The sequence below is a fragment of the Sceloporus occidentalis genome, unplaced genomic scaffold (genome assembly GCF_023333645.1).
Source record: "Sceloporus occidentalis isolate IW3139 unplaced genomic scaffold, rSceOcc1.0.p SCAF_41, whole genome shotgun sequence".
In the NCBI taxonomy this organism is placed as follows: Eukaryota; Metazoa; Chordata; class Lepidosauria; order Squamata; family Phrynosomatidae; genus Sceloporus; species Sceloporus occidentalis.
In genome coordinates, this window is record NW_028317021.1 from 2502712 (window position 1) to 2522055 (window position 19344).

General features: G+C 41.4%; 1 protein-coding gene across 1 annotated transcript; it reads left to right on the forward strand.

The window, feature by feature from the left end:
* The first annotated feature begins 126 nt into the window (after positions 1-126).
* TRMT2A (tRNA methyltransferase 2A) lies at positions 127-19199 on the forward strand. The gene is made up of 13 exons (XM_089490065.1): positions 127-694; positions 2399-2541; positions 3679-4320; positions 5245-5353; positions 6517-6698; positions 7845-7959; positions 8234-8349; positions 9481-9592; positions 12401-12523; positions 13980-14055; positions 17421-17537; positions 18260-18356; positions 18667-19199. Exons 3-13 carry the CDS (start codon positions 3692-3694, stop codon positions 18890-18892), a joined length of 1902 nt encoding a protein of 633 aa, XP_089346191.1. The 5' UTR covers positions 127-694; positions 2399-2541; positions 3679-3691; the 3' UTR covers positions 18893-19199.
* The last annotated feature ends 145 nt before the right edge of the window (positions 19200-19344 follow it).

Consider the following 19344-nt stretch of genomic DNA (forward strand, 5'->3'; position numbering starts at 1 on the left):
GCGCGCGGCAGAGAGGAGGCCGCTCCCGCCCCTCCGGCCTAAAATGGCGCCCGCGGCTGAGGGAGACCAAGGGAGAGCGTGGCACGGTGTAAACGTACAAAGGCAACCGAATTGTCTCGACTTGGATAACATGAAAAAAGGGGGATAGCATTGTCCGCAAGAAGGACCTGGCTCCCGGGGGATACTAGAAAACTGAAATAAATTCAATACACTCATTAAAAACCGGCACTTGGGTTCGAATCCCGCCTCGGCGACCTCGGCCAAGTCACACTCTCTCAGCCTCCGAGCCAAGCCAGGCCAAACACTTGCTGAGCGAACCCTGTGAGAAAACTATCCGTCACGAGTCAGAAACGACCTGAAAGGCGGCCAACAATAAAAATTATAAAAAGGTGTTGGGAGGCCCCCCAAGCCCTCAAGTGGCCGTTGTGGAAGATATAGGTGCGGAGTTACACTTCTACGAGGGAAGACAATCACACAGAAGGGGGCAGAACTGAGAGGGTAAAAGATGGAACATGGAGGCAAGAGTTCCCTCAGCGTTTGAAAAAAGAGGGGGAAGGGCGGCGAAAGGAAACAAACAAGCCGGCGCGCGCGCGGCGCTGACGTCCCCAAAGCCCCGCCCCCTCCCGGAAGCCCCGCCGCCTTGGTCGTCTGCGCTGCGCTGGGAAGCGAGCTGAGGAGCGCCAAGACCAAGAAGGTGGGCTTCGAGCGAGGTTTTTTTCCCTTCATCCCCGGGCGGAGGGCCGTCTCCGGGGAAAAGGTGGACCCCTTGCAGCGTGGCGGGCTTTCCCGCCGAGGTTGTGAACTGGGGGGGGGGGTCTGGCGCTGCGTTGCGCTCTGGTAGGCCTCGGTGGGTTGTGCGCCTGCGCGGAGGCGAGGCCGCCGTTCTGCGCATGCCCAGACTTCTTCTGGGCCGCTCTGAGGGGAGCGGCTGGACTGAGCCTGAAACAAAAGAGAGCTGCTTTCAAAGCCTTCCCTTCTGCTGCAACAAACGACCCTTCCCAGAACTCCATAGTCAGGCGCCCTGGCCGTTAAAGTGGTGTCAAACCGGATTATCCCTGTAATGCGGACGTAGGTCCCAAACCCACTGCAGAAATAATCCAGTTTGCTAGAGCTGCCCTGGCTCAGTGTTAGGGAATTCTGGGAACTGTACCTCTGTGGGACATTGAGCCTTCGCTGTCAGAGAGCTTTGGTGCCGCAACGGGGCTTTCAATTGCAACTAGTCAGGACAGCTCTACATCGAACCTCCAAATCCCAGGAGTCCATCACATTTTATTTTTACCCCGCCTTTCTCCCAAAGTGGAACCCAAGGCGGCTAACACACAAAACACATTCAAACAATTAAAATCATACAATTGAAATCATAAAAAATATAACATTTGCATTTTTTCTGCAGTGTGGATCCAGCCTTAGAGGGGCCTCAACTTCTTTACCAGACATATCGGTCATATAGGCAGCTTGTCATTACTGTTTGGTTGTGGCTTCCATAGTTTAACTATGGTCCAAAACACACAGCAGAAAGAATCCAGTTTGAGACCACTTGAACTGCTCTGGCTCAGTGTTAGGGAATCCTGGGAACTGTAGTTTATTGTGGCTCTAGAGGTCTCTCTGGCAGAGAAGGCTCAATGTCTCAGAAAACTGGGAACTGGCTTATTTCTGTAGTGCGTTTTGGACCTATATGTCTGGTAAAGAAGTTGAGGTCCATCTAAGACTGCATCCATACTACAGAAATAATGCAAGTTGACACCACTTTAACTGCTATGGCTTCATGCGATGGAATTGTGGGATTTGGAGTTTGTTGTGGCCCAGAGTTCTCCGACAGAGAAGGCTAAATATCTCACAAAACGACAAATCCCAGAATGCCATAGCACTCAGTTAAAGTGGTGTCGACCTGCATTATTTCTGCAGTGTGGATGCCACCTTAGTTCACCATGCCTCCTGCAGTGAAGTGCTTTTCTACAATCTTTTATGTATGCCCGTCCCTGCTTTTCCTTTTCCTCCCCTGTCTAGCTGGATTATTTTTTGCTCCATTAGCATTGGGAGAGATGGTCAAAGGGGGCTAGAGAAACAGACAGCTTGTAGCCCTGTGTCTTCAGTAACAAGTGCAATAAACAAAGCTTGAGTTGGGAAAGGACAGGATTCTGCTCTGTCCATCCAATAGACAAGGTAAACAGCAGCGAACTATGTGAGAGAGAGGATAGGAGAACAATGACCCTGCCTCACCAGCAACCCTCACCTGTTTAAAAAAAGCATTGACCTAGGTGAAGCTTGGCCGCAAAAGTGGAAATCGTAAGCAAAGAGGCTGGGGAAAACAAGAAGCCTTCCACTGCCTTCTAAAAGGTTCAGAATGCTTTTATTTACGTATGCAAGGCTGATCTGACCTGGTTGTTTTGTTTTGCAGGCGCATCGGTTTAAGCTTTGAAGCAAAGGTTTGCTGAAACAGGTTGAAGCGATATTCTTTTTTGTGGTGACGTGACGTATCTCTGGTCTTTCCATATTGCATCTGCTACTGGTGGCAGGCTTTTTGTTACTTTGATAACAAAGGTATACTTGTATTTCCTATTGTATGTTCTCAGTCTCCTGCCATTCGGCTTCGGTGGATAAACCCTCTGGGTTCTAGTATTATATCTTTCCCAGCCTATGCATCCAGTACTTTTATACTCACATAGGCCTGTTACAGACTGCCAAAATAAAGCTGCTTCAGGTCTCTTTGGAGGTATGCTATGTAAGTGATACATGGGTCCTAAGAGTCCAGAGATCGCGCCAAAGCCACACTCCATTCCAAAGCACTGGAGTGCAGCTTTGGTGCAGCTTCCGGATTCTTAGGACGCATGCATCATTTAAACAGCATCCCTCCAAAGAGACCCGAAGCAGCTTTATTTTGGCAGTTTCTAACAGGCCATTGGCTGCATCCAGAATGCAGAAATAATCTGTCTTGATACCGCTTTACCTGCCATGGCTCAATGTTGTGGAATTCTGGGAATTGTAGTTTATTGTGGCACCAGAGTGGAGTTCTGATTTATTTAAACTGGTTTATTCACTCCACTCTGGTGCCACAACGAACTACAGTTCCCAGAATTCCACAACATTGAGCCATGGCAGTTAAAGCGCTGTCAAACCAGATTATTTCTGCAGTGTGGATGCAGCCTCAGGTCCCAAATACACTGCAGAAATAATCCAGTTTGAGACCGTTTTAATTGTGTTGTCTCAGTGCTAGGAATCCTGGGAACTGTAGTTTGGTGAGACATTTAGCTTTCGCTGTCAGAGAGCTCTGGTGCCACAATAAGCTACAATTCCCAGGATTCCCTAGCACTGAGTCAGGACAATTAAAACGGTCTCAAACTGGATTATTTCTGTGATGTGTTTTGATTCCCCAAATGTACTGTATGTCTTATTTGTTGTTTTCCTTTTAATGCTCATCCTTTAAACTGCTTTTAATTCCATTGTATTAATTGTATTTTATATTGTTGTATGAGATGAATTGTAAAGCTTTACCTCTTTTAACTTTACCAGCTGCCTTGTCATCTGGACTGGGAAAAAGTGAGATATTAAAAACAATACAATTAAAAATAGACTGTTCAAAATACAGGCCAGGTTTTAGTTTTTGTAGGTGAGGCTGAAATATCTAAACTTGACTTGATATGGCATTCCTAAGAGAGCTAATTCGGTTACTCTTTACAGAACGCTTGACATAATGGAAGAAAATAACAATGGGGTGTGTGTGTCTGATGCGCAAAGAATGGTTTCTCTGGCGGAAACGGAAACTGTGTCTGCAAAGGAAGCTAAGGAAGATGTGAGAGAAAGTAAGAATACAACTAATACTTCAGATTCTTCCAGCATGTACAGGTATATTAAAGATGACTTATTTACTTCCGAAATTTATAAGGTAGAAATTCGGAACCTCCCCAAATATATTGGTTTCAGTGAAGTGAAGAAGTTCCTTGCTAAATATGGTCTTAACCCTCACAAGATAAAGTTGCTGGGGAAACAGACATTTGCTTTCGTCACCTTTAAGAGCGAGGAGGAAAGGGACAAAGCTGTGAAGGTCCTTCATGGAGTCCAGTGGAAGAACCAAAACCTCAGTATCAGATTAGCCAAGCCGAAGGCTGATCCCATCGTGAAGAAGAGGAAAAGAGAGGAGGAGGGAGAGGAGACCAAAGAGCAGGCGGCAGCCAAATGTCCAGTGTTATCCAAGGATGGCAAAAATCAGCCTCTCGCTAAGCAAATAGCGGATGTGGTGACCCCTTTATGGACTACACCATACGAGGAGCAGCTCGCGAAGAAGCAGCAAGAATGTGAACAAGTGCTGCTGAAACTGACAAGGTAACTTTTTGGGTAACAAATCGTTCATATGTATTAATGGTGAATGCGGTTCTCTGAGTGCTGGTTTTTAACATCTGCCCAAAAGGAAGGTAGCCTCATGGTAAGGTGCTGGTTTTAACCTATGGAACACAGTAGCCAGGCTACCTAAAGGACTGCCTCTCTCTATATGAACCTGTATGTTTCTTGAGTACTGGTCTAACTGATCTAGCTGGCGGGGCTTATAATAGAGCCTTCAATAGTCCCCCCCCCCCTCCCCCCGGTCTTGTTCTTCATTACGCAGGTGGTCAAAACTACTATTCCACCAGGTTTGGGTGTTTTAAGGTTCTGCTGCTCTTTCATTTTAATGTCATTCATAAATTCCATTACAGTATGTAGTTTTGTTCCTTGGGGTTCAGTGTTTCTATTGAACATTGCCCTAAGCGCCTACTGGGCTGAGGGTGCGATTTTAACAAAGTAACAAATAAAAGATGCAGACCCATTTATCAGCACTGATACTAAGCAACTGAGTAGACAATTTTACTGGCTACTCCTTGGCCTGTAGCTGCTTATCCTGGTGCTGCTATCTAGCGGTGTTCTGTAGCAGAGAGAAATGGGCCACTGTAACTTGGGTTTGACCAGGAATTATTTTGCTTGTCTTCGCTTTGTCTCCTCCACAACTTACATATCTGATCATTATCCCATTTTAAAGTTATATGAAGTGTTCCCTGTAGCTTTTTTCCCCATTTACACTGGTGTTGTTTTGATTTTAAAGCTGAAGACCTGTCCTGTGTTATCTTAAAATCTTTCTATCTGTCTTTAATTTCTATGTATGCTTGTCACTGGAAATGAATTCATGTATTCCCCCCTCCTCCAGATGCATAGCAGGGGTTTGGACTGGATCGCCCTTTGTGACCTCTTCCAACTCTGTGTTTTTTTGTTTTGCAGGGAGATAGGGAACAACAACAGAGCTCTGCTACCATGGTTGTTCATGCAGAAAGAGAAGTACAGTGGCCTCTGTTGCCCCTTGGAAGGGGTGAAATCATCTCCATTACAGGTCATGCATATCAAGAACTTTGTTGTTGTTGTTATTCCTTTTTCTTTCATTTTCTGAATAGGTGTACCATAATCCACCCTAGCAGTCAGATGTATACATGTTCATAGCAACAGCCTCTGAGATTTGTAAAATAATCTGCACATAAGTGGCTCATGAGATATCTGATGTAAGCCATAACTTGATAACATAGCTAATTAGGTTAATGCCTGAAATAGTCAATTTGTTCTTCAGTCAGTGTGCTAGATCTTTGCTGGATTGCTTTATTAGCCTTTCATATAGATTTAGACTTGACATATCCTCAAATCCCTGCAACATCTGTTGCCTAGATCTTAACATTAACATTTCTTTGAATACATTTGAAAAATGAACTGTTTTTAAAAACATTCTCTGAAGTCTTATACTATAGAAGAATGTAAAAGGAAATCCAGTCTAGTCATCATTCTGGAAACATTGATTCATTACCACAAATGTGTTACTTTGCTGTCACCTTAACTGGCCTTTACCTGATCACTTTTAATACTGAAATAATGGATACTTTAAAATAGATTATCTTGGATGGAAACCACCAAGAATGCTGGGAGAAGCCTGCAGAATTCTAGAGGAGTTGAATGGGTATTCTTGTTGGAAGTTAGAGTTTCCCAGGGGTGTTAGCCCTTGTTTGGGAGAGGATATCCAAACTAAAATGGGTAGATAATGCATGCCTTAATGTGGCCTTGCTTCCATGAGCTGAAACTGACTCAAAAATTATCAAGGCAGGCAGTTTCAGGTTACAAACTGAGAAAATGTTCGCTAGTGGCTTTATATATATATATATATATATATATATATATATATATATATGGTGAGCATACATTCTCACTAAAAGATAAAAGGAAGAGCTTCTGTCTTTAATGCACCTTTAATGCACCAACTTTATATAAGCAGTGGCCTTCCAAAGTTTTCTGGGTCACATGGTCTAGTTACTTGGATACCCAAAAAGGTATTTATGGTTATGCATTTGAAAGGATGGACAAGAAAAGATTTGAAAAAGACAAAACAAGGATTTTACATGCAGGAAATTCTCTCCTATCTAAACCCCAATTCCTCTAACAGCAAGTGATGAGAGTGAGAGAAAAAGTAGGCATTTCCCCACAGTTCTGAACCTTCTCTTACTCTATGTTTAGACTGAATATCGCAACAAATGTGAATTTTTGATTGGCATAGGCCCAAATCAAGAAGATAAAACAGTTGGCTTTCGTCTTGGCAAGTACAAGGGTGGAACATGTGCTGTAGTGGAACCTTTTGATACCATTCACATTCCTGCTGTTGTGAAAACGGTAGTGAAGGCTTTTCAAGAGTACATAAGGTGAGTTGGGGTGAATGATGGGAACCATTTGCCTGATCAAATCGCTATGTTAACAGAGGAATGTGGGACTTGAAGATCCAACCCATCTGGAAAGCAGATGTCCTAATCTGAGACCCTACTGTCACTTAGCCTAAGTAAAATAATGGTGCTGTATGTTCTTATCCTATTTAACTCTCTCTGTTGCTTTCCCTTGTGTCTGTTTCTGGCCCATAACACCCTTGGGGCAAAAAAGTATCCTCTCATACACTTTTGATGGCACTTGAAACATACTTAAATCTCAGTTTAGCAAGACTACTTAGATTTTAAATGACTTTACATGTTTACATGTAGGGTGGGATGAAAATACACACATCCCTCCATATTTGCATCTTTGATATTTGCAGCTTTGATTATTCACGGATTTGATTAATAAGTTCCCTGCTAGGAATCTCTAGGTCCTCCAGTGTAACTCTGTGGTCAACTTTAACTAAATGTTGCACTGAAAGACCTAGAGAGAATACTCTACTAGGCATTTGTAGCTCCTCTAAGGCAGTTCTGTGGTCAGTGTCTGTTGGATGTTGACCACAGAGTTGCACTGGAGGACCTAGAGATTCCTAGAGAGGCGTCCTCAGGTAAAAATGTGGTGTTTTTGTTATTTGTGGTTTTTCCATATTCACGGGGGTCTTGTGCCCCAACCCTAGCAAATATGGAGGGACAAGTGTATTGTGGTTTTTAAAGAAATGAATCATTCCCTGCTTGAACTTCTTGAACGGATAATGTGTAAGAGCAGGCCAAGAAGTTAACATGTGCCCTTTTCGATATTATATAATAATAAAATGTCTTTGTAAGGTGAGAGAGAGGAAGTTTTTGAACTCTAGTTCATAGAGGCCTTCCTTTTCAATAAAGTGATATGACACATTACTGCGATAATAGAGAACTCACAACTGTGCGCACAGCACACTCTGAAAATTGCAATGTCTTCTGCTCAGAAGATATCACAATGTTTTCTGTTCCTACTCAGGGAAGGGGAAAGGTTTTGTCAAAGGCAAGTGAGAGACACCATTTTAAGAACTTTCGTGATGATATTGGAAAATTGTCTCTTTATTTAAGGTAGCAGAAATATTTCTAGTGTTTTAGCTTTAATAACTAAAGGTTTGAAAATTACAGGTCTACACCTTACAGTGTTTACAGCCCTGAAACCTATGAAGGCCACTGGAAACAGCTGACAGTCCGCATCAGTAGGAATCACCACATCATGGCAATTGCTTATTTTAATCCACAGGTACTGAATATGATTTATGTAACAAGAGAGATACTCACAAGTTGCAGGTCCTAAACATTTCAAAAAATAGTTCATGGTTCAGTTTTTCCTGACTGGGATGTACTGTTTGGAACATCTTCCCTTACAAAATATGGAAGACTGTGCTACTGAGTCATATGCATACTTAAATCATTATCCCTGAATTCCTCCTTACTGCAAATATCAATAATATGCTGCTTTGTTTGAAGCCTGTTACCAAACATTTGAACATCTTTTCCCTTTTTGAAATATCTAGAAATTAAGTAAAGAGGAACTTAATGAACTGCAAACCTCTTTGGCAAAGTACTTTACAGAAGGCACCGGAAAAGACAGTGGAATAACATCCCTGTATTTTGTTGAAGAAGGTCAAAAGTAAGTACATTATTTCATAGAGAAATATAACAACACCGGAGTGCGTGGACAGCAATGTTTTAGAGGTTGCATACCAGCCTTTATCACAAGGGCATCTAAACCAATGAACAACATGTTGCAGCAATGGAAAGCATTATAAAATACTCAGAACACCAAACAGCAATCTATGGCCTGTTACAGACTGCCAAAATAAAGCTGCTTCAGGTCTCTTTGGAGGTATGCTATTTAAATGATGCATGGGTCCTAAGAGTTCAGCGGTCACGCCAAAGCCACACTCCATTCCTAAGCACTCGAGTGCAGCTTTGGTGCAGCTTCTGGATTCTTCGGATGCATGCATCATTTAAACAGCATACCTCCAAAGAGACCCGAAGCAGCTTTATTTTGGCAGTCTGTAACAGGCCAAAGAAACATTTGTGTTTATTAACACAGTATTGGACAAGACCAAAGGTGTCCTATTTGTCATGCAAGAGTTAAATTCATCATAGCAATTAGTTATTGCTCCACACATTTTTTTTCTAAGAGGATAATGGTTGGAAATAGATTTTTCTTTCCTATTTATTTTACAATACAGCTGCTAGTATTTTTCTCTTACTGCTTTGACCCTTCAGCTAGCTCTCTTAGGTCCAAAACATACTGCAGAAATAATCCAGTTTGAGACTGCTTTAACTGCCCTAACTCAATCCCTGGGAATCCTGGGAATTGTGATTTATTTTGGAACCAGAGCTCTCTGACAGAGAAGGCTAAATGTCTCACAAAACTACAGTTCCCAGGATTCCATAGCACTGAGCCAGGGCAGTTAAAGTGGTCTCAAACTGGATTATTTTTGCAGTGTGTTTTGGACCTTAGTTGATGGTGTTGTGCACAGTCGTGCATGCTTACTTCCCATGAAAACCAACATTGCTTCAACTTGCTCAGCTGTATGTGATCCTGTGTCATGTATACAGGTAAAAAAATATGGAAGTAACATTTTCAGAAATTGAACTTGTCTTTTCAATTTCAATTTCAACTTGTCTTTTGGTACAGCTTTTCTGTCTCTGATGGCTATCCATACTTGCATTTTAATGTGATATAACAGATTTAGATGCAATGGCAATGATTAAAACTGTTTTCCCCCTTCTCCTCCCACTCCAGAAAATCACCCAATCGTGAAGATTTAACATTGGAGCATGTTGCTGGTGACAAGTACATCTATGAAGATCTGCTTGGGCTGAAGTTCCGGATTTCTCCCCATGCCTTTTTCCAAGTAAACGTCTAATGGTGTTATGGTTACATGTTTTCTAGCAGTTGAAATCACTTGCAGATTGAGCACTGCTGACACTGAGGCATAGTAGCAGTGGCCTCCTGTTATGCGTCTGCACTAATAGCCAAAACAGAATTTGTGAAATTAAAAACTGAATGAAATTATATAGAAATTATTTACACATTTCAGTAGCATCCTAGTTAAGGCAGAAGTTCAGTAGAAGGCATGCATATTTTCCACCATTATTTGTGAAGCTACTCTGACTTCTGATTCTGTGACTTAAGAAAAAATAACTTAAAAGTGTTGGACAAAGTATCTGAAAATAACATTGTCAGATACAGAAGTATCTGACAAACATAGTTGCAAGTATGACATAGGAAACACAGAGACTAGCTTGTGTCTCCTAATCCTCTGTTAGTAGCTGATGGGAATGCTGGTAGATGAAGGGAATGCTGTGGATATAGTATATCTTGATTTTAGTAAGGCCTTTGACAGGGTTCCTCATGACATTCTTGCATAAAACTTAGTGAAATGTGGGCTTGACAAGGTAACTGTTACATGGATTTGTAACTGGTTGACCGGCCGAACGAAAGGGTGCTCAACAATGGCTCCTTTTCATCCTGGAGAGAAGTGACCAGTGGGGTCCCACAGGGCTCTGTCCTGGGCCCAGGGCTATTCAACATCTTTATCAATGATTTGGATGACAGTATTGGGGGTATACTCATTAAATTTGCAGATGACACCAAATTAGGAGGAGTAGCTAATACTCCAGAGGACAGGATCAAAATTCAAAATGACCTGAATAGGCTAGAAAGTTGGGCCAAAGCTAACAAAATGAAATTCAACACAGAAATGTTAAGGTATTGCACTTAGGGCAGAAAAATGAAATGCACAGATATAGAATGGGTGACACCTGGATTAAGGAGAGTTATACGTGTGAAAGGGATCTAGGCGTCCAAGTAGACCACAAATTGAACATGAGTCAACAGTGTGATGCGGCAGCTAGAAAGCCCAATGCAATTTTAGGCTGCATCAATAAAAGTATAGTGTCTAGATGAAGGAAAGCAATAGTGCCACTCTATTCTGCTCTGGTCAGGCCCCACCTGGAATATTGTGTCCAGTTCTGGGCACCACAATTCAAAAAGGATGTTGAGAAACTGGAGCGTGTCCAAAGGAGGGGGACTAAAATGGTGAAGGGTCTGGAAACCGTAAAGCCCTATGAGGAGCGACTTAAGGAGCTGGGTATGTTTAGCCTGGAGAAGAGAAGGTTAAGAGGTGATATGATAGCTCTCTTTAAATACTTGAAGGGATGCCATATTGAGGAGGGAGCAAGCTTGTTTTCTGCTGCTCCAGGGACTAGAAAAAGGAATGTAAACTACAGGAAGAGAGATTCCACCTAAATATTACTAGAAACTTTCTGACAGTAAGAGCTGTTCAACAGTGGAACACACTGCTTCCTCAGACTGTGGTGGAGTTTTCTTCCTTCTGTCAGGGATGCTTTGAGATTTCCTGCATGGCAGAATGGGGTTGGACTGGATGGCCCTTGGGGTCTCCTCTAACTCTACGATTCTATGATTGTAGCTCAGAATGGATTAAATTAAATGTAAGGAGATTTTATTTATGTATTTTATATAGTTATTTTATTTATAAGCTACCTTTCATCCAAAAGGAGATTCAAAGCGGCTTACAATAAAATTAAAACAAAATAGCTAATGCAATATGTGGTACACAAGTTAAAACAACCTCAGACAATCAGTCCATTTAAAACATTACTTTAAGGCATGTGCTTAAAACCGTTAAAAACGCATGAAACTATTACATATTAACAACAGATATGCTAACAGATGATACCAAAGAGTTATCCAGTATATGTAAGTAGGATAGATCAGGTTTGTAATAATTCTGTATCCTGGATGCTCAGATTGCAAGGCCTCTATCCTACTTACATATACTGGATGACGCTTTGGCAATAGGATAATTGTTTTGCTGCTACTACAGCTTTCCTTTACCACTGAGGACGACTTTTGTTGAAATGTGTTTGGATGTTTTGATAGTTTTTACTTTTAATGCATTTTGGAAGTTTAGATACTCTTTGTCTTTAATGCATTTTTGCACAGTGTCTTGCACTGTTTATACACTGCTTATTTTGATGGAAAGGAGTGCTTTGTAATTGCATCATCAGAATATTTTAGACATTAAAACTATTTTTTATGTTTTACTCTGTAAACACTTTTCTCCTAGACCTTTCTGTTTGTTATACATGCCCAAGTTCACCTAATGGGTTTCCATGAGGATTTGAACCCTGGTCTCCACAGTATAGTCCCAATCCTCAAACCACTGCGCTATGGTGGCTGACACGAGAACATATTAGAAGTTCTATCATAAATGAAAGAGAATTGGGAAATAACTAACATGGATCAGTTAGGATTTCTGCTTTCAAAGAGTGTTTTTCACTTCTGTGTTAGACATTGGCCTAGTTTAGTTACAGTGAGAAACCATGGGGGTTGTTACATCAGAGCTAGGCTGTATTTTGTATATTGAATTTTTTTACCTCTTGTCATTATAAGATTACACACATTTGACAGTGATTATTAGTGCCACCATTTTTGCCCAATGTGCCCCTGTTTTTAAAGTAGACTTTTAAATATCTACATTTGTGTGATATATTTCAAATAGGTTAATTTATATCCTATTCTGGAGCTCTTGTTTGCTTTCATTTTGATGAGGGTAGTTTTCAAATCAAGCATTATGAGTTTACATTTTGGGGTGCCGAATACTGACACTATTGTTATGCATATTGGAATTGTGTAGGTAAACACTCAGGCAGCGGAGGTTTTATACTCAGCCATTCAGGACTGGGCCCAAGTAAACCAGGAGACTAAGGTGCTGGATGTTTGCTGTGGAACTGGAACAATTGGAATTTCACTTGCCAAGGTAAAAGAACATCCCTGATTTAAGAATTCAAAGATATAGCCATGTTAGTCGGATCCCTGATGTAAAATACCAAGCCCTTAGAGGCCATTGCATTTTGTCTCTTAAAATTAGTTGTCATCTAAAGAACAGATGTTGGCCTAAGTAGTGCTTGGGGAGCTAACTGCATGTTTGTTGGAAATTTCAAAAGACAAACTTTGAATCAGGTCAGTTAAAATTTTCACTGCTGTTGTAAACTTTATTTATTAAGTTTATACCTCACTTTTGTCCTGCTGAGGGACCCAAGGCAGCTTACAAAAAGAGTTACAAAAAGAGGAGCTGATCTGTGAAATGTCTTGGTGGTCTTTTTTCCCCTTTAAAAATAGCCAAGGAAAGATCTGGAGCAAGAGCATAGTACTGTATATGGGAAGAAGTGTACCCCTCCGCTGCTCCAGTGCCATTATTTCCAGAAGTGAAGCTTGGCAATGTTGGCAATAGAGGATATGGGCTACTCATTGTCAGGATTATGGGAAGAGAATTGTTAAAACCTCTCATGGTGTTGTTCTGCTTAGTTTGTTCCCAGTGCTATTCTTAAAGAATAAATTGATGCATTTAATATCTGTGTTGGCCTTTCAGTTCACGTATGGCCTGGCCATTAGTTTGATACATTCTGTGGTGCCTTTGTCTCTCTGTGACTGGAGTCAAGGTTAACACAGAGGTTCAAAACACACTGCAGAAATAATCCAGTCCAAGACCACTCTTAACTGCCATGGCTCAGTGTTAGGGAATCCTAGGAATTGTAGTTTATTGTGGTACCAGAGCCCTCTGGCAGGGAAGGCTAAATGGCTCACAAAACTAGTTCCCAGAATTCCCTATCATTGAGCCAGGGCAGGTGAAGCAGTCTCAGACTGGATTATTTCTGCAGTATGTTTTGGACCATAGGAGAATCGGTCCTTTTTTTTCTGCTTCTGCTTTTCCTGGCATCCTGAAAAAAGCCTGGTTTCGTTCATCTCACTGTTGGGATTTTGCAAGGGCCTCTTTCTTACATTATCTAAAAGACCTACTCCTGTTGCTGATGCTGAGGACAAAATCTAATTTTAGTGCCAACTAGAGAAGGTCCTTTCAAGTCAATGACATTTATGAAAACGATAACCAGTATGCTCCATTCATTTCAGATAACCTACTCCAGTTGGGATTAAAACTAGATTTGGCCCTGATCTTCTAATTTGGTTCAGTTTCAGTGCAGATAGCACCATGGAAACAATTTCCGACATTTCCTTCAGTCCTCTTGAGCAACAGCACAAATAGCTTCTCATTGGAAGGATCTTCCATAGGTCAGATTCTCATCTGCAGTCCTACGTAACAGAAAACCCATCTTAGGGTGCCGAAAGCCTGCAGCAGCGATGCCCACACTGTTTTGTCTTCCGTTTTGCCTGGACCTCCAAGTGCTCAGCTGCATATTACTGCTTATGTCTTGCAGAAAGTGAAGAAAGTTATTGGAATTGAACTTTGTCAAGAAGCTGTTGAAGATGCCAAAGTGAATGCTCAACTTAATGGTCAGTAAACTGAAACCCAGTGCCAGCATTCCCAAACTTCAAAGTGTTTTTCTTCCTAGATATTCCTTTCAGTGATGGGGGCAAAATTTATTTTACTGCAGCAATCCAAAGTCTCACAGTGCCCTACTGTCAGAGGAGAGGGACTTGTAGTTCTAATTCTAACATTTTAAGGCTTTCTATGTTTTAAAAAAAGCTCTAATCTGCTTACTTTTAAAAAGTAAAGTCATACAATCCTTTCTGCACAACTCTTGGCTGTACAACAAATGGAGCTTATTGTGTGCATGTTGACATCCATCACTGTGCAATGCAGACAGTCAGTGTGCAATGCAAACAGGCAATGTGTTGACATCCATCACTGTGCAATGCAGACAGTCAGTGTGCAATGCAAACAGGCAATGTGTTGACATCCATCACTGTGCAATGCAGACAGTCAGTGTGCAATGCAAACAGGCAATGTGTTGACATCCATCACTGTGCAATGCAGTCATCTGGCGCTGGCTCTTTCTTGTAGTATTTCCATTCATACTCCTGGCTATGCATAAAAGGAGGCTAAAAATCAGTACTAACCAACCAAAGCCTGTCCTTAGTTTGATATAAGAAGGCATTGAAGGATGGGTTAATTCCATCTTTACTGCCCCCAAAAGTTAGGAATTCATTCTAACCAAAGTCAGGGATAGTCTGGCTCCAGCTGACATTCCAGCCAGCAAAAAAGGATTGAGGAATAGAATCTATGTACAATTTTGAGCCCAGGTAGGGGATTTTTGTATTGTGTGGGTTTTTAGCAGATGGGGGTTGGAAAAGTACACTTCTGGCTATTGTGGAGGCCAAGGTAAGTTCTTTTCTTTTCTTTGAGAAATGCTGAAATCATGCTACTAGGGGACCAAATTAAAAAGCCCAAATTTACAGCCATAGTGGCAGATTAAGGATGCAATGCACAACTGATGTCATTTCTTGATCTGAAAATGTTTTTTCTGATGCCTATATTGCAAAGTATACTGATCAGTGGCAAATTGCCATATATACTTGAATATAAGTTGACCTCATGTATAAGTCAAAGGCACGTTTTGGGGCCAGAATTATGTATAAGTCTTTTGATATGACCTGTGGGTAAGTTGAGGGTAAAACCTAGGGACATGTAACAAAGGATCCAAAGGATAAAGCAAAGGAAAACAGTGCCAAAGAACTTACACAATTCCAGCAGGCATAACTGTTTGTGCTCATACTAAAGGCTGGATGAATGAGAGAACAGGTGGGTCAGTGTTTCTAGGACAGATTATTCTCTTGCATTTTACCTCTTTTTATAAGAGTGAAAGTACAGTACTTACATTGACTCCTGGATAAGTTGAGTCAGTTTTTTTGGGTCAATTTTTCGACTAAAATTTCAAGACTCATACATGAGTATCTAATAAAGTTTTGACAGCTAGCCCATCAAGCCTCAAATTCTGTACTTTGACAACAGCTCTCCAGGCATTTGAGCCGTTGCCCCCCCCCCCCAACCTTGCCACCTGGAATCTTAAGCATGTCTCCGTGTAGAACTGTTAATATTGCAGCTATGATAGAATTGCTATATTTCTGAAAATAGTGCACACTGCAGTTAAGGTCAGGAACCATTTGGCCCAGGCGATGCCTATCAGCCTGTCTTGGAGGAGGCAGATTCCCCCTCTCTGTGAGGCTCCTATGTAGCCTCTCTGTCTGTTCTGGGGGCTAGTAAAGCTTTCGGAGGCTTGGGTGATGGGAGGGAGGGAAGAGGGGCAGGTGGCAGGTAGGACCAGAGGATGAAATTGCCTCCTGCGAAATCTGCTTGAAGGCTTCTTCCATTAGCCTCGATCCAACTGGATCTTGGCCAAAACGTGCCCAGTGCCCAGTGCCCACATCAGTTATTTCCATGAGGCTGTTGCTAAACAAGCTAACCACCTGTGCTTAGAGAATTTTTAATGACGCTGCATATTGTGCTTGAAATCGATACCTCATGATTTTTTTAGCACAGGGAACTGTTACCGAGGTTAAATGAGAATACAGTCGCCCCTCCATTTTTGTGGACATGGGATCTGCGTCCCTTGCTTATACGTGGATGGCAAATGGAGGGGGATAAAATGGGCGCACCCATGGGCCCGCACTACTTTTCAAGCCAATGAGGCTTCAGTATCGGCGGTTTTCATTTGAGGGGGTTCTGGAACGGATCCCCTGCGAAAACAGAGGGGCAACTGTATATGCTTTTTAAAATGGTGTATTTTGCCACTATGTATTTGATAGTTTACTCACAAATGTCTTCCCAATGAAAATATATTTAAAATAATCAGAACCAAACTGGATGTGGAAACTGTATGATATAATAGAAGTAGACAAACTAACGTATTTGCTGAGAGATTCCTCCCTAGAGAAATTAAACAGAGAATGGGAAAGAATAATTAATTTTATACAAGAGCAAAAGGGGAACATAGCAGTTACAAGTTTGGTATGAGGAGTAAATACAGAGAAAATGAGTAGGATAAGAGGTGGGTCCGTAGAAACATGTGTGTTGATGTTATAAAGCTATCACATAAACAATATAGATATGAAATAAATTTAGAGATATAAAGGGTTCAGGAAACAAATATGGTAATGGTTACAAAGTAAAAGGTATGAATTATAGTAGCAGAGTGAAAGGATAGAGGTGGTAATAAGGAAGTCAATATAATTATCAAGAAAAAGGACAAGTCAGTAGTGAAGCTGGAATGTATGGTTTTTGAATTTATATATGTGGAAATAGGGGGGGATAGTAGGAGAAAGATTAAATGAAGAAAAGGAAGTTGAAATGGACGTGAATGTGATGGGGATAAAGAGTATGTGAAAGAGTATGAGAATGTAGGAGAAAATAGAAGAGAATAAGTAATAGCAACAAAGGAGAAGAAGAAAGGGGAATGAGGAGGGAGAGGATGAAATAGAATGGAAAGAGGAGGAAGGATGAGGAAGTAGCAAGGAGATAGGAAACAAGAAAGGTATAGGATTGGAATTTAGAAGGAGAGGAAAGGAAAGTAGGGAACAAGAAGGGATAAAAAAATATAAAGGATATAAGAAAGTGCGTAGAATTGAATGTGATATTTAGGTTATATTACATAGGTGGATTGGGTTTTTTTTTAATGATTTTAAAATGTTTTTTTTTGGGGGGGGATGATATGTTATGTTTGATGTATATTCAATATTTGTTGGATGTTTTTATTGTGCTAAATTAATAAAAAATTAAAAGTTAAAAACAAATCGGAACCAAACTGACATTTTCAAGGGGCTGGCTATCAGTAGAGGGGAATCATGATGGAGCAACTTTGAAGAAGGATCTCTTAGATGAGTATAAACACCAATGTGTGTGTGTTTTTTTTAATCGACAGAGCTGAATAATGTTGAATTCTATTGTGGAAAAGCTGAAGACCTTGTTCCTCACCTAGTTAACTCCGTAGCACTGCAAAATTCGATTACGGTTGTGGATCCTCCCCGCGCAGGACTACGTAAGTTTCATTTAATAACTTTTGACTTAGTTAAGAGGTTTGGTACAGCTTTGAACAGAGATGGAGGTGTGGGACAGTGAGCAGTTATGAGAGAAGTAAATGGGGTGTTGCACTGTTGGCTTCTTGTCGTGTGCCATCAAGTTGTTTCCAATTTACGACAACCTATCACAGCATCTTCTTGGCAAGATTTCTTCATAAGAGGTTTGTCTTGCTGTGAGGCCGAGAGTGTGACTTGCCCAAGGTCACCTAGTGGGTTTCCATGGCCCAGGGGGGATTCAAACCTTGGTCTCCAGAGACATAGTCCAACTCTCAAACCACTACATCATGTTGACTGTCCACTTTTGACAGGAGACAGTAAAAGCTAGGCACTGGTAATATAAAAAGTGAGAAGTTTCTTGATCTACATGTCAGCCTTAAAACTTTTACTTGGTTTGAATTCCAGCATTAGCCCCATTTGGTTGGAAATGTCAGCTACAAGACTTAGGTTAAAGTGATTAAGTCAATGATGGAAAAAGAAACTTTCTGCTGTAGAAGGTGCTGGGAAAGTAGTTCAGGCTACATTGGCCACTCAGGTTACTACTTCCATTATAACTGATAGGATTCATAGTGGAAAGGAAAATTGTTCGAAGTAGGTTTGCACAGTGTGAGCTTGCCAGTCTGCCGTTAAGCAGCCGGATTTAAATGGTGTTAACCCTACTTTTTGTCCACATTTTTATTTTCAGATTCCAAAGTCATTCTTGCAATCCGAAAAGCTGAGCACTTAAAGAAGCTCATTTATGTGTCTTGCAATCCTCGCGCAGCCATGAACAACTTTATTGAGTAAGTTTCCAGTCGTGCTGGTAGCATGCCTCCTATATTCACACCGAATCAGACTACCTTAAACAAAGATCTCTGGCCAATAGTGTTGAATCATGGAGTTGGAACACACCCCAAGGGCCATCCAATCTAACCCCTGTCATGCAGGAACTCACAATCGAAGCACCCCTGAGAGATGACCATCCAGCCTGTTTAAAGAGCTTATCCATTGAACATCTTAGAATGCAAAATGTAAACGTTCCCATGCCCACAGTGAATAGCAGAACTAATCCCTATCAGTCATTTTATATAATATTTTTGTTTGCTCTTCCAGCCTTTGCAGAGCTCCATCCAATCGTGTCAAAGGAAGCCCCTTCCGTCCTATGAGAGCAATGGCAGTGGACCTTTTCCCTCACACTATGCACTATGAGCTGCTGCTGTTCTTTGAAAGAATAGACCACCAGAGTGCAACTCAAGTTACAACTGTGCAGTTGGAAGCAACAGGTTTGATGGAAGAGGACTTGCCAAAAGCGAACACAGCGGTGGAACATTCCAGCTAGTGATAGTTGGGTCTAGCTAGTCACTTCCCATAAACCGTCAATTTTTCAGGTTTTAATTTTAAAGCATTCTTTGCAGTTGCTGCGGCTTTCCCCTTCTGAGAATGGCTGAACAACTGGTTGGTTCCTGGGACTTCAGAATATAAACTGCAAGGAACGTGGCAAAAGTCTAAAGTTGGAAGAACTGTTTTATGCAAAACTGCTAAGCCATGGATTAAGCATGAAATACCAAGGGTCACTGTAGAAGCGTGTACTTCAGAGCAACACAACAGATAATAAATGAACCCTACTGAATGGGCTGGTGCTGTAACTTACAGGTTTTCTTCTACTGATGTGTGGTTTTAGGTTATTCAGATACAAATCTGATCTACAACTGGAGACTATTTGGAGCTTTTCCAGCCCAGTGGCTTCCAGTTGGGAGTTGTTCTCATCACATCTGGATGGCAACAGGTTGC